The sequence below is a fragment of the Panthera uncia genome, chromosome C2 (genome assembly GCF_023721935.1).
Source record: "Panthera uncia isolate 11264 chromosome C2, Puncia_PCG_1.0, whole genome shotgun sequence".
In the NCBI taxonomy this organism is placed as follows: domain Eukaryota; kingdom Metazoa; phylum Chordata; class Mammalia; order Carnivora; family Felidae; genus Panthera; species Panthera uncia.
The window spans coordinates 107,824,975-107,839,859 of NC_064810.1; the positions used below are offsets into that span (position 1 = coordinate 107,824,975).

General features: G+C 41.2%; 1 protein-coding gene across 3 annotated transcripts in view; it reads right to left on the reverse strand.

Annotated features, from left to right (window-relative positions):
* Window positions 1–14,885, reverse strand: part of ARHGEF26 (Rho guanine nucleotide exchange factor 26) — a 127,418-nt gene that overhangs the window by 40,659 nt on the left and 71,874 nt on the right. For 2 of the 3 annotated variants that reach the window (XM_049628682.1, XM_049628680.1), the window contains 3 exons: window positions 13,614–13,743; window positions 9,569–9,643; window positions 1,043–1,132 (listed from right to left, as the gene is read on the reverse strand). In XM_049628682.1, coding sequence (XP_049484639.1) covers window positions 1,043–1,132; window positions 9,569–9,643; window positions 13,614–13,743 — 295 coding nt within the window. The remainder of the gene's footprint in view (window positions 1–1,042; window positions 1,133–9,568; window positions 9,644–13,613; window positions 13,744–14,885) is intronic. The other variant, XM_049628681.1, reaches the window with a different exon arrangement.

Consider the following 14,885-nt stretch of genomic DNA (forward strand, 5'->3'; position numbering starts at 1 on the left):
CCTATCACCTTCTGCTCTAAGAATTATGGGTCATGTTCCGACATCTAAATAGTTATAGTCACAATGTTCTAGTGAAGGAGTTTACACTGATCTGCAAGTCAGGATATATGGACCCTAGTCCTGATCCTACCACCATTAGTCCAGTGACCCTGTTAACAATGAAGTATTCTCTGGGCTTTATTTTCCTTTTTTATACAAATAAAAGCATACAGTTACACTGTACCAGTGTCTCTATAATAGCAGAGAATCTGCTCTCTGCATAAGGCTATGAAATGATGATCACTGTATTTCTACTGCACAATTTAGGAGCACTTTTACTATGAAAAAATATGACCAGTCATTTTAAGTTGCTTCATTAAGTTTACAAGTTACAAAATAAAATAGAATCACAATCGTGAGCATTCACATCCACTAAGAACTCAGTTGTGAGCCAACAAAGGACTGGGACCTCTATTTGCCATTAATGGTCATTTTCTTTTCCACTCATCCTGTCATCCACTCCTAAGTGGTATCAGACAAGCAGCAATAGGGAGCGCATATTCAAAAAAGAATTATGGAAGAAAAACAAATTTGAAAAGAACTTTCCACTAACAACCTTTGTTTGGCAAACTGGAAGAGGAGTGCCCTTATCTGATTTAGGAGAACACGTGATCCAATTCACGGGATACCACTGTTTTGCAGGACACTTTGAGAATACTAAAGAAATCACCTTTCCATTCCAAAATTCTATTTTTCTTAACTACCTTTTTCCCTAAATTTGGCATCTTCCTGGGGGGAGGGAAGTGGGAGGGAAAGTGCTAGTTAGATAACATGTAACCTGTGGCCTGGAGAAAGGCAACTTTATCTGGTGACCATAAGCAAGAGAGCTGCCTGGTCCGTCTGCATCTATCTCCCTTGGTCAGTCCAGTCCCTCTGCAATCAATTTATGGCCCTTCTTTGAAAAGCAAATTCCTATCTACTCTGTTGCCCTCAACTACCTCTATTTACATAAGACATAGGCAAGAGCAGCAATAAATCTGTTTATGAAGAAATACGAGAATACCTTAATTTTAAATTCCAACTGGGAATTAATGGTGTACATCATTTCAGTCCTTTCCATCTTCCGAGCTCCTTCATTGCACAGTCGAACCAACTGGGAACACAGAATAATAAGGAGGGTTAAGAGGTCAAGGAGAGAAACCTTAATTTCAAATGCAGATCTCTCACAGGAAATAATTTGCACTTTGGAAGCTCCAGAGACTCATTTCTGACAGTTAAAGAACTCACAGTTTTACACAGTTAAGACATTGTACCCCATTAGAGGTGGTGTATTAAGATGTGAGGACAGAGGGGGAAAAAAAACTCCTGAAAAGTCTGGGAGGAGCCCTCTGAGGGCTCTCCCACAGTCTGATCTCGGACCCTTCAGCTCCTTTCCTCTGCCCCTCCTCCTCTCCTTTGCCAGGGAAACCAGGGAAACCTCACACAGCCCCAGGGAAGATGCGCAGTCCAAATGGCTGGGGCAGACTACCAACTTCAAAGGCAAAGTTTAAGCAGACTGTTACCTGTAAAGCATAGGACCAGAGCACAGGATGCTAAAAGAGAGAAACCTTCGGTGGCAACTACTGGTGAGTGATTTCTTCAAGGATAGGAACTTCAGGGTAATTAGAACTACTGAATTATCTACAAACTGAACGCATTCAAAGTCCTCTGATAATAAGATTTATTTGGTCTTGGTTCATAGTTCCCAGCACACAGTCCCTACAGTCCTTATAATTTCTATTTACAAGAGCCACAGGGGCATTTTTAGTTATAATATTTACTTCTGTTCCCAGTTCCCAAAAGCTCCAGAGCGATGATGGTGAAATGGGTGTCTTCTTATTCATAAGAAGCCCCTTTCAACCGCATCTGAGTTTATGTTAATGAAGTAGCTTTCAGAAAGCCCTTAAGGATAGGGGCCAGCTGCCAGCAGAGCCAACCAAGTGATTACAGAGAGGGTTGTAACTTGCAGCCCTACCACACCCTCCCCCACCAGACTTCTGGGGAGGGGAGAGGGCTGGTGATTGACTATGAAGTTCAGAGAGCTCCAGGTTGGTGAACAAGAACACATCTACATACTGGGAGGGTGGGGAACCCCACACTCCATGAAGACAGAAACTCCCGTGCTCGAGACCCTTCCAGACCTCATCACAGCATTGGTCTAGGCAGAGTGAACACCATGAGCAAAGGGTATACGATGGCAAAGTGCTGGTGTGCCCGAGAAAGTATAAGATCCTGACACATGAAGATGGCACAAGATGGAACTAGAGGCCAGGGTCAAAGCACACAAGGTCTTAAGGCATCTGGATTGTATTCCAAGTGCAAAGAGAAAAGTCTTACCAGCAGGCTTTCAGCAGGAACATGATATGATGCAATTTATGCTGTGATCATATGCTTTTCACAACGTATTTATTCAACCCCCTACTGATGGACGCTTAAACAATTTATGATCGCCTAATGCATTTCTAGATTTGGAGCGTACCCCAATCTTCAGTTACAGCTTATCTTTAAGTCTGAACCTAAAGAGTTCACTGATGCAGGGAATGATGGGTATACCTGATCATGGCTAGGAATCTGAAACTGCACTATCCTGAAAGGATTAAGACATGTCAGAGTGAAATCTAACTAGGCAGCCATGGTTCCAGACATTATTATAATTTCTCTCGTGGAGTATGTTCACAGTTCCCAAATCTACGTTCCCAGACTCGGTCTGTCCCCTAGGCTCCACCTCCACCTAGAAGACATCTCTTCTTGGATGACTCACAGGCATCTCAAACTCAGAATGAGAATAACAAAACCTGACCATCACCTCCAACACTCACTCCCTGCAGCTGAAAAACCTAGCCCTCACAGCTCTCAGACACCGCCCTCTTCTTTGTGCTCCATATCCAAGCAGTCATAAAGCCTCCTTAATGCTGCTGTTCCACAGTCCATAACCCTCTCTTTGTATTGTACCCGGAACTCAGGCTCAAACTCCCTCTTCCCTACCAATTCTCTGCCATCCCTTGCTGCTACCCTACTCTTACACATCCTCCAGATAATGCTGTCAATCTTTTTAAGTTCAAATCTGATCATGAAATGCCTTGGCTTAAAAGCCTTATTAGAAAGATCCCCTTGGTTTTCAGAATTAGGTCCTAGTAAAACCATGATCTGGCAACTGCTTATTGACTGCAAGCCTGTTCCCACTCCTATCTTGGGCCTCAGCCCTGCAAAATTTCTGGATAAAGCCCCACGTTCCATCCTGCCCTTGCACTTTTGCATGTGCTTCCCTTTCCCTCTGCCTGAATACCCTTCATCCCGCTCTGTCCAACCAACTCCTTATCTACTAGATTTATATCCCCCTACCTGTCTTTCAAGACTTATCTGGGGCATTTCCTCTCCAAAAAGAATGAAAAGCAGAGATTGTGAAATCTCCATTATTTGTAAACCCAGTGCCCACAACCCAGCACCTAAAAACACAAGGAACATTCAGCAAATGTTTCTGCCTGAACAAGCTGCCTTCAGAGACAGTTTATAAATCACTTAAAAAGAAGGTGGGTGGGAGGAGGGAACAGCTTCTTTATAGCAATCCTGTTTTAAAATGAGAGGGGTGGGGCGCCTGGGTGGCTCTGTCAGTTGAGAGTATGTACGACTTCAGCTCAGGTCATGATCTCACAGTTCTTGGGTTCAAGCCCCACTACGGGCTCTGTGCTGACAGCTCGGAGCCTGGAGCCTGCTTCGGATTCTGTGTCTCCCTCTCTCTCTGCCCCTTCCCTGCTCACACTCTCTTTCTCAAAAAATAAACATTAAAAAAATTATAAAGTCTACTTTATAAAAAATGAAATAACATAAAATAAAATAAAATAAAATAAAATAAAATAAAATAAAACAAAATAAAATAAAATAAAATAAAATAGGGGAAAATGGCATTATTAAGTTTGGGTTATCATCTTATTTCTTAAACTTTCAAATATCGACTCCCTCAGCAAAAGATAAGAGTCAGCCACCATGTCAGAAAACAATTTTTAGAAGGCATATTAAAAACAAAAAGGTTCCCAAACTGTCTTAACCAACAGTCTCATCAGCAGAGCCCATTTTAACGGCTATTTCAAAAGGACGAGGACTAATGCAGATATGTGTGCTCTGGTGTTTTTGATTAAAACAAGCTCAGTATATTAAAGCCATGACTTCCTTCAGCAGCTGTTAAAGCTTTATTAAATTTAACTCACTAATTTCTTTAGGAGAAATTTATTTTTTTTAAAAAAGCTCAAACACTCTAATAAGGAAATATAAATTGAAAATAAAATATTTTCAGTCGTTCAAACTTACAAAGATTAAAAGAATATTTGATGCTGAGAAGTGTGCAGTAAGACCAACATTTACATATCATGGTGGCCATGAACATAGGGACAACCTTTTATGAAGGCCCTTAGGGGCCTTTAAAAAATACCTACATTTTTTCCAGTAAACCCAGTTCTAGAAATTTATCTTTAGAAATAATCAGATGAGCACAATCACTGATGCAAGACAATGTTCTAGGCAGTACTTTGTAGAACAGTAAGTCAAACAGGTACCACACAAATGCATTTTTCAGTGTACGTTTATACCATGCACCGGTATTAGAACAAACATCCAACTGGGAGGATGTATAATAGAATGACAACAGTCATCACCTTCGATAAAAGTACTGATATATTTTTAGGTCTCTTAAATTTTCTAAATATCCTAGTTTATTTAAAAAATATACCTCTGTAAACCTGAAACGCATTCTTACAGAGCAGTACCTAAAAGGCATAACAGAAAACTTATGAATCCCTCCCTTCCACACAAAGCTTGATGTGTATGATTCTGCAACTGTTTCTACATACCAATAACATACATATGTGCGTCAACACATTGTATTATTTAGATGTTATCACACCATTTGTACTGTTCTGCAACTTACTGTTCCTCACGTAACAATATAGCTTAGGGATCTTTCCCTGTTAACAGATAGATACATCTACCTTGCTGCAAATGGCTGAAGCAGTAGTTACAGGAGAAGAGTGAAGAGACTTGGCTATTTTGCCACTAGGAGAACAGCTTATAATTTAATAGTATCTCCAAACAGAGGTAGCATTTTTGTGAGGTAAGAGTGAAAGCAGTTAATCTTTTCCATGGGAGAGTAAATGGAAGAGAACGGCAGCAAAGACTTCACAGGCCTAAGAAACTCTCTCTCGACCACCACTCCTTCAACACCAGACATCATTGTGTACCAGCTGAACTTCAGATTCCCTGGAAATTGCCCTCCCCCTAGCTCCACCCCAGCATGTGAACAGAAAGTCAGAAGTAAACAAATTGTTATTGAGGAGAAACATCTTTCTTGCTTTTGAGTTGTTCAACTAGGCCAATAAGATTTTCCAAGGCCCCAAATTCGGTAAGCTGTAACTCTCATTCCAGCAACACGTATGAGGAATCTCAATGACATTATTCACACTATACAAAAAACAAAAAACAAAAAAAAACAAAAACAAAAAAAAAAAACAAAAAAACTTCATTACATTAGCAGTTTAATTACCAGAGAAGATATTACTCATGTTTTCTAAGAATGAGTAACTATCCAGAGACACTTGTCCAGGGGCCTTCCACAGAGTCTGGCTCTAAAAACTTGGACCTTGATATACCAAATTTCACTCTCTAAAATAAATACTGGGAACTCCCAATTGCTTTCTTTTTCGGATAAAGCAAACAAGTGAAATTCTGCATTTTAAATTTTAAAAAATTTGTTAATGTTTATTTTTGAGAGAGAGAGAGAGAGAGAGAGAGAGAGAGAGAGTGTGTGTGTGTGTGTGTGTGTGTGTGTGTGTGAGCAGAGGAGGGGCAGAGAGAGAGGTAAACAGAATCCAAAGCAGGCTCCAGGCTCCGAGCTGTCAGCACAGAGATCGACATGGGCCTCTAATTCACAAACCGTGAGATCATGACCTGAGCTGAAGTCAGATGCTTAACCAACTAAGCCACCCAGGCACCCTGCATTTTAATTTTGAACAATAAATGCTCTATATGTACAACCTGTTTGTTGAAAATACTGATACTGTTTTCCCAGAATCTGTAACTCCTCATCAGTAACCTACACAAATGCAAAAGAGGATTAATTCCTGAGCTGACTATATTAGTGGTTTTAGTTACCACACAATATTAGGAGACTAGGGAAATGATGCTGATGTTCATAACTTGTGCTCAAGAGAGAAAAAGAAATGCAGAGAAAACAAGTCACGAAGACAGCATTTCTTCAGAGTGCCTTTTGTATGTTAATAGTATCAGATTAAGGCAATTCACTGATCCCTTACATTTTTGCCAGCCTTTGCTACAAGTACCAGTGTCAAACCCAGTGAACAAGAGATGCCTGAAGGAATGTTGTGGCTTACTGTGACTGGGATGTGAAATTCTTGGAGACACTAAATATCATTCCTAATTCAACAACTACTACTGCCTTCCTCTTTCCTCTTCTGTGTGAATTCTTTTTTAACTTCTCAGTAACAACCAAATAAAATCTGAGAACATGTCCTTCAAATCCAAGGTTAGAACTTCTCTAGCAGCTCCACCTAAAGACCGTCTCCCCTACTGCCTCCAAGGAGGCAGCACGGGATATGGGGTCTAGAGGAGAGGCCCATGGGCAGGAGGACCTTAGGTAACCCATGTCAGGCTAAGTTTCTTCACTCGGTGTTTCCCAACGTGGGTTGCGCAGACCAATGATAGGGCCAGAGATGAATTTAAGTGGTTGGCAGATTGCTCTGGTTTAAATTTCTATACCCCTCCAAGCTCATATGGTGAACCCCTGACCCCCAAAGGTGATGGTATGGGGCAGTGGGGCCTCTGGGAGGTGCTTTAAATGTCATGAGGGTAGAGGGGGCGCCTGGGTGGCTCAGTCGGTTGAGTGTCCAACTTCAACTCAGGTCACAATCTCATGGTTCATGAGTTCGAGCCCAGCATTGGACTCTGCAATGGCAGCTCAAAGCCTGCTTTGGATCCTCTGTTTCCCCCTCTCTCTCTCTCTCTCTGTCCCTCTCTTGCTTGCTCTCTTTCTCTCTCTCTCAAAATTAAATAAAAAATTAAAAAAAAAAAAAAAAAAAAGTCATTAAGGTAGAGCCTTCATGAATAGGATTAGTGTTCTTAAAAAAGAAGCCCTACTGCCCCCGTAGTCCCTTTGACCATGTAAGGCTACAAGGAGAAATCTGCCACCAGAGAGGACCCTCACCCAACCATGCTGGCACCTTGATCTTGGACTCTTCAAACCTCCAGAACTGTGACAAATAACAAATGCCTGTTGTTTAAAAGCCACCCAGTCTGTGGTATTTTGTTACTGCAGCCTGAATGGACTAAGGCACAGATAATCTTACTTTTAAATAAAAAATGGATGTTGGTGGCTCAGTCGGTTGAGTGTCCAACTTCAGCTCAGGTCATGATCTCAGGGTTTGTGAGTTTGAGCCCTGCATCGGGCTCTGTGTTGACAGCTCAGAGCCTGAAGCCTGCTTCACATTCTGTCTCCCTCTCTATCTGCCCTTCCTCTGCTCATGCTCTGTCTTTGTCTCTCAAAAATAAACAGGGGGCGGAGGGGGAGGGGGAGGGAGAAGGAGAGGGAGAAAGAAAGAAGGAGAGGGAGAAAGAAAGGGGGTGGCGGAGAAAGAAAGGGGGAGGCAGAGAAAGAAAGGGGGAGGCAGGGAGGGGAAGGGGGAGGCGGAGAAAGAAAGAGGGAGGCAGGGAGGGGGAGGGGGGGAGGGGGAAAGAGAGGGAGAAAGAGGAGAAAGATAAAGACAAAGAAAAAAAATGGATGTTAGAAAAATATATTAGCTCACAAAGCCCATAATTTTGTAGGTACATCCTCAAGGATGAGGATATGTAAAATGCAGTCAACTTAAACCTGATTAAAAGAAACCGTCAAGTGTACCTCACAGTAAAGTGGTGCAAAAGTGTACCAGACTCTAAGGTGATGAGGTAGTTCCAAGGGTTCAGGAAGCTTCTGCTGCTATCATGATCTCTGCCCCCTCTACCTAGCTCATACGGTATCCTGACTCCTACATTTCCACAGCTTTCTCTCAGCTAGACATTCCTATTAGCATTTAAAAGGTACCCACAGATTGTTTAATCTGTAAACAAACAGAGACTTCCCACACTTTTCTTTCAGCTACAGCTCACTGGCAGCCACCGTGTTGCAACAGCCTGCTTCGCTTGCCAGCCGGCTGCAAATCCATGCCTCCCACTCATTCCTAACACACTGCAATCCGGCCTCCCCACCTGCCACTGCGAGGACACAACCCACCTGATGATAAACCCATGAATGCCTCACTCATTACGCACTGTATCCCCTAGGGGCACTCAACAGCGCTGACCCTCCTTCCACCAAATCATCTGCCGTTTGCCAGGCCATTACGGTTTTCCTCCTTCTTTGGTAAGGTTTGGGTTTTAAGTGGCCTCTGTGATGAATGGTGGAGTTCCTCATGGTTGTGCCTCAGACTCACTATTCTTCTTATTGTACACATTCTTCCTAGGAAATGTCATCCACTCTCCCAACTTCAGAACCCATCCTATGCCCACGCGTCCCAAATCCAGGTCTCCACTATTCAAGCCAACTTGGATATTCTGTAAGAACCTCTGTTATAACCTATCCAACATGGAAGTCAGCAGCTTCTCCCTATGTTTCTATTGTAAAGGTAAATAGGAACATCCATGTAGCTGCTCAAGCCAGAGACCATACTCCTTGACTTCTGATCCCAAATACACTCACCCAATCAATCTCCGTGCTACTTCCTCAACATTCTATTATATATTGCTTCTCTCCATCTTACTGTCATATCCATAAAGGCCACTGTCACCTCTAGCCTACTCAACTACAAAAGCCTCACAACTGGTCCCATCCCCATTGTCACCTTCACAACACATGAATTTATAGCTTCTGTATCATTTGAAGAGAAGGTCCACACGTCCCTAACATGGCTTCTTGGTATTCTTTCCTAGATTGGACTCTATAGCCACATAAAGAACATTCCAGCTCTTCCAAAGCCTCCAAATACTTTCTCGCTGTTGGGTCTCTACACACCTGAGACATTCTCTTTCCCTCCAAGCCCTGGCTCCCAGCAAGCTAAGCTTGCTTTAGATTTCAGCTTAAACATCACTATGTTCTTCCCTACCATGCCACTCACCAGCCTTTATTATAATTCTTATTTAATGTCCTCCTTCCCCTTTACACAGCACAGTCCACAATGGCATTAACCACAACTGTCTTATGTACCCATCACCATATTTTCAGGGGCTGGCTTCATGCCTGGCACCATAGTTGATACTCAGGAAATAGCTGTTTAATGAGAGAATGAATAAACAACTATTCAGACACCGAAAGAAAATGAGGTATCTATTGGCCCTTACAGCAAGACTGTCTGAAATAGTCAAAATACTAACTTCACTTTGTCTTTTAGCTACCTAAGGAACTCCGTGCAAATGGCTTTGAGAATCTACCAGTATTTGGCACCAAAGCCAGACACATACTCTTCCAAGGTGTTGAATGATTTACTGTGCGATGAACTAGCTGTTCCACAGTTACCTTGCTCACTTCCTTTAAGGCTCTTTTGCAGACTTCATACTTCGGAGAGTCCTTAGGTGTTTTCTGACAGATAGTCTGCAATGAAGTAAAAGAAAAACAAAATCAAGGTCCAGCCACATCGTTTTACTCACAGCAAACTCAATAATGCTGAACACAACATTATGGACACGTATGAAGATGATATTACAATCTAATTACAAAACTAGGAAATAGTCATTAGATGCACAGGATCCAAGTAAATCCAGGGAATTATTCAATATGAAAATAGACTTCAGAGGTAGATGAACCTGGTTTCAAATCCAAGTTCTGTCCCTTACTAGCTATTTGACTTTGGGCAAGTCACCTACCTAGTCTCTGTAAGCCTCAGTTTCCTTATCTCTAAAATGGGAATAATGCCAACCTCGTCACAAAGCTGTTGCCAGGATTAAATGAAAATACATGTAAAGTTTTCTCTATGAGTGCCTAGCATATGGTAGGCCCTCAGTGAAAGACAAAATCACTTTAGTTATTACCATCATCATCATTATTTAGGGAAGTATGTTTGTAGATAATACAATTGAATAAAAAGATCAAGAAAAACAAGCTGATGGATTTTCTCTTGATATACTGACACGTAATTTTTGTGATGCTGAGATTGACTTTAAAGAGGGTCATTTCAAGGTAGGTACACCGAATTACAAATAGTTTTTGAGATCATATTCATGCAAAGCCAATGGAACCATTTAAATTGTTAAAAATGTTCATCTCAATTAACAAGTTTAACTAATACTCCTAATGAACTAAAATGGAAGGGACAATGCTTTAAGTACATTTAGATTCTGCCCAGGTGGCCAGATTCTGACGTGTAGGAAACTATTAGGGCAAGAGGCACCAAACAGAAGTGGAAGGTAAGTTGGAAACTGGCAAACCACTGGTACCTTGAATGTGGGTAAGCACTAGGCTTACAAATCCAAAGGTCAGGTGTCAGGATTCTTATATGTACTATGTGAAAAGCAAAGAGTGAGCCAGGGGGTTTATGTTAATGGTTCTCAATTTTTTTTTGACTATGACCCCCTGTAAGAAATACATTTACATTAGCAATCAGTACAGGTATACACAAAGATGAAATAAGGTTTTATTTGAAATAAAATTTAATGACATTATGATCCGTGTACATCATGTACCACACATTCTATTTCATTTTTTTAATAAACACTACTTGTGATTCAAAAATCAATTTCATGACCCGCTAATGTGTACAGAAGCAGTAACCAAACACTGCCCTGAAAGCAGGCATCCTGAGTCCTGAAGTGTCTAATTTTATGTAAAATTTTGTGACTACTGAATTTTCTAGGGAGAATGACTATAGCTTTACTCATCTCAAAAGGGCCTCTGACCCAAAAAGTTTTGAGCCCACTGGACAATCATGGCATTTACGTTCAACATAGTATGTTAGATTCTGAGTCCTAATCTATTCAGTCAATTTTCTCTCAATTAAACAGAGAAAATATAGAAGGTCGAGAGATCATGGCACATACAAAATCTAAAGAAATATGGCTAAAGGACATTTTCAGAAGAAAAAGAACCCTGAAAATTTGTAACACTGCAGGAAATGTTGCATTTACAAAGCACCCATTTCTCCTTTTAAACAACAGCAAAATTTGAAATATTTCACTTAGATGGATCAAAGTTTCAAATGTTTATGAAAGTGTGAGGGGGCGCCTGGGTGGCTTGGTCGGTTAAGCGACCGACTTCGGCTCAGGTCATGATCTCACGGCCCGTGAGTTGGAGCCCCGCGTCGGGCTCTGTGCTGACCACTCAGAGCCTGCAGCCTGTTTCAGATTCTGTTTCTCCCCCTCTCTCTGCCCCTCCCCTGTTCATGCTCTGTCTCTCTCTGTCTCAAAAATAAATAAACGTTAAAAAAAAAATTTAATAAAAAAAAAAAGGAACAAAGTGTGAGAAATCATATGAAATAAACTCTTTAAATGACTTTTTACTTCTGAGAAAATCTTATGGAAGAAAGTACAACAGCTGCTCCTTGAATGTATCTTTGCAAAGTTCACAATTTTTACGTAACTCAGGACAAGCCTATATACTATATATATTAATTTAGTCAAGAAACACGGAATGTTGGGCGCCTGAGTGGCTCAGTCAGTTGAGCATCCGACTTTGGCTCAGGTCATCATCTCACAGCTCATGAGTTCGAGGCCTGTGTCAGACACTGTGCTGATAGCTCAGAGCCTGGAGCCTACTTCAGATTCATTCTCTCTCTCTCTCTCTCTCTCTCTCTCTCTCTCCCCTCCCACCCCACTCTCTCTTTCTCTCTCTCTCAAAAAATAAGCATTAAAAAAAAAAAAAGAAACACAGAGTGTCTGTTATTGTCAAACTTAACATTTACTTCTTCATTTGTATTCATGCCAACCCTGCAGGTACATGTTATGCTTATGCTTCAGATGAAGTTAGGCAGTTTGCCTGGGATCACACTGTAAGTGGAAGGGACCAGAATCTGTGCCCAGATCTGTCTTACTCCAAAAGCCACAGGACTTCTACGACGCCAAGTTTACACGTCAGAGTCCCTTCTCTGGAAGTGCTGTGGGTGTTCGTGGGGAAGAAGATACATCTGCTCGGGAGGGCACTGAGTAAGGCTTTAGTGAGGAGCATTAGGGCCAGTGCTTGGAAAATAGGCTGGCTTGTGTTGTGAGGCTGAGAAGCAGCAGCCAACAGCAACGTGAAAAAGGTGCAGAGCGGGTAAGTCCAGGAACAAGTGTGGATGGCATCTAAAAATAAACCTTTTTTTAAGCTGAAATTTGGTTTTGATAACCTGGCTGCATTCTATCCTGAGACATGGTAAATACTGAAATATTGTTCTCAAAAAAAGAAAAAATTAGAGAGCTACATTTTCAAATTCTGCAAGTCTCCTGATATTTACAAGGAGAGAAGTTCCTAAATCACAAGGGAAAGCTATGAAGGTAGTCAACTGAGGTGAAGCTGGAGAGCAGCAAGGTGTCAGAAAATTCTGGAACAACTACCAAAAACCTCCCCAAACCAAGCAGCACAGCCAACAAAGTGACTATAATCACACACTTTTACTCATTGCAAAGTGCCAGTGCTTTTAGAATATCTCTTCAAATTTGTAACAGAATATGGAATATGGAATTTTGTAACCTTAAGCATAACTTTTGGCAGTATTTGTATCCTATGTTTTGACATGTCAAAAAATCAAGTATGTTAAAACTGACATGAATGTTATGATCCAATTTTAAAGTAAAACTACAGCAAAATACCTCAATTGGATCACAAAGACACTATTTGGTCCATTAGCTGGTTGGGAGCTGAGTCGGGCCACCTGGTTCTCCTGTCATCGCTGCTGCTGCTGTGGTTCCAGCTCAGCCAGCGTGCGGGATCCCCCCCCTGCCGGACACCTCGCTGTCCTCCCCGCTCTGCCTCATACCAGGCAACCTCAACTCCCTTCTCCCAGCCGCATCTTGCCACCATTCAAAATCAAATCCTTATTTTCTTTATGAACGTTCCCTAAAATAAGAAGGATGCTGACTTTCGTCACTCTCCTTTGTGCAATACAAAATGGGGGCAAGTTCGTGCCTTCTAGTGCCAAAGAGTGTGTCTCATTCCCATGTAAAGCCGAAGTGCCTCAGCACCCTGAAACACTACAAGGAAGGGATCTTAGTGATCAAGCTGAGGAAACTGAGGCCCAAAGAAAACATTAAGTGACTTGCCCAAGGTCACATGCCAAGTGGCTCAGCTGGAAATGGAATCCAAGCCTCTTGTCTTCAATAAGCCAATATATTTTCCCATTTCAAAAAATGAGTGAGTGATGTAATCTGAATTCCTAAGAGTGACTACACAAGCCTAAATTGAAGATGATTTCCAACGATATTAGACACAAGTGAGACTTTCCAACTGAAGGGCACCTTCTCACTTTACTTGGAGGATTTTGTAAGAGGGATATATAGTACATTGATTTCAGTGAAAGCACAATAATCTTCTTAATCAGATTTATAGCAGCACAGCTCCCCACAGAGGAAAGAGCCACCACGTCATGTCTTACGTCCATCAGCAGGGGCAGGCGAGTTACCCTCTGCATGGGGAGAATGAGGAAGGAGATCATGGGTAAGTTCCTACAGTCTTCGTGGGACTCAATTCGTGACAATACTTCTTTAAAAGATGGGTTGGTGGCTCTGAGAAAGAAAAAGAAAGAAGCAACTTCAAAATATTTCCTCTTCAAATTAAAAAGTAAAAATATATTACAGGCATACCTCAAAGATATTGTGGGTCTGGTTTCAGACCACTACAAATCAAGCAAATACTGCAATATAGCAAGCCAAATGAATTTTTGGTTTCCCAGTGCCTGTAAAAGTTATGTTTGCACTACACTGTGGTCTGTTATGTGAGCGATGGCATTATGTCTTTAAAAAATGATGTACATACCTTAATTAAATCATACTTTGTGGCTAAAAAATGCTAGCTATCATCTGAGCTCTCAGTGAGTCATAATCACTGACCACAGATCACCATAACAAACATAATAATGAAAATGTTTGAAATATTGTGAGAATTACCAAAACATAACAGAGACAGCAAGTGAGCAAATGCTGTGGAAAAATGGCACCAACAGACTTGCTCGATGCAGGGCCGCAACCAACCTTCGATTTGTAAAAAAATGCAGTGTCTGCAAAGTGCAATTAAGTAAAGCACAATAAAACTTGATGCCTCTATAAAATGTGATAAACTCCTATATGATGATTTTTTAATACATAAAACAACAATTACATAAATAGGCACAGATGGCTTGTCTGCCTTTTATAGTGAAGACTGGATATGAGTTTAAGGCAACAATATGAACAATATGTATGTGCTAGAAATTTATAAAAGTATAAAGCAAACAAATGAAGAGGCAATGGTTATCACAATGATGAACCTATCTGTGAACATATGAATTATAACCAGCATACAGACTAGATCTCATTAACTGATAATCTACATACAGTCCATTAAAAAGATAACAAATGATATGTTTTAAGTCACTTCTCTATCCCCAGATAATAATCTAAGAAACATCAGACTGGATTTATTTACGAGGAGGCTCCTAGCCTTTTTCAGAGCTTCTAACACAGAAAATTTTCTGGCCATGTCATCCAGAATATTTCTCTCCTCCCAGTGACATAAGAGCAGTGATAATATTGCCACATTTTCGGAACTTAGCAAGATACACGGACATATATGATCTCACGTGGAAACAGCCCTACACCATCTAATGAAGGCCAAAAGCGGATTCCAATAAGAATGGAGTCTCAGGAAGATCCTCCACTTGCCAAGTAAC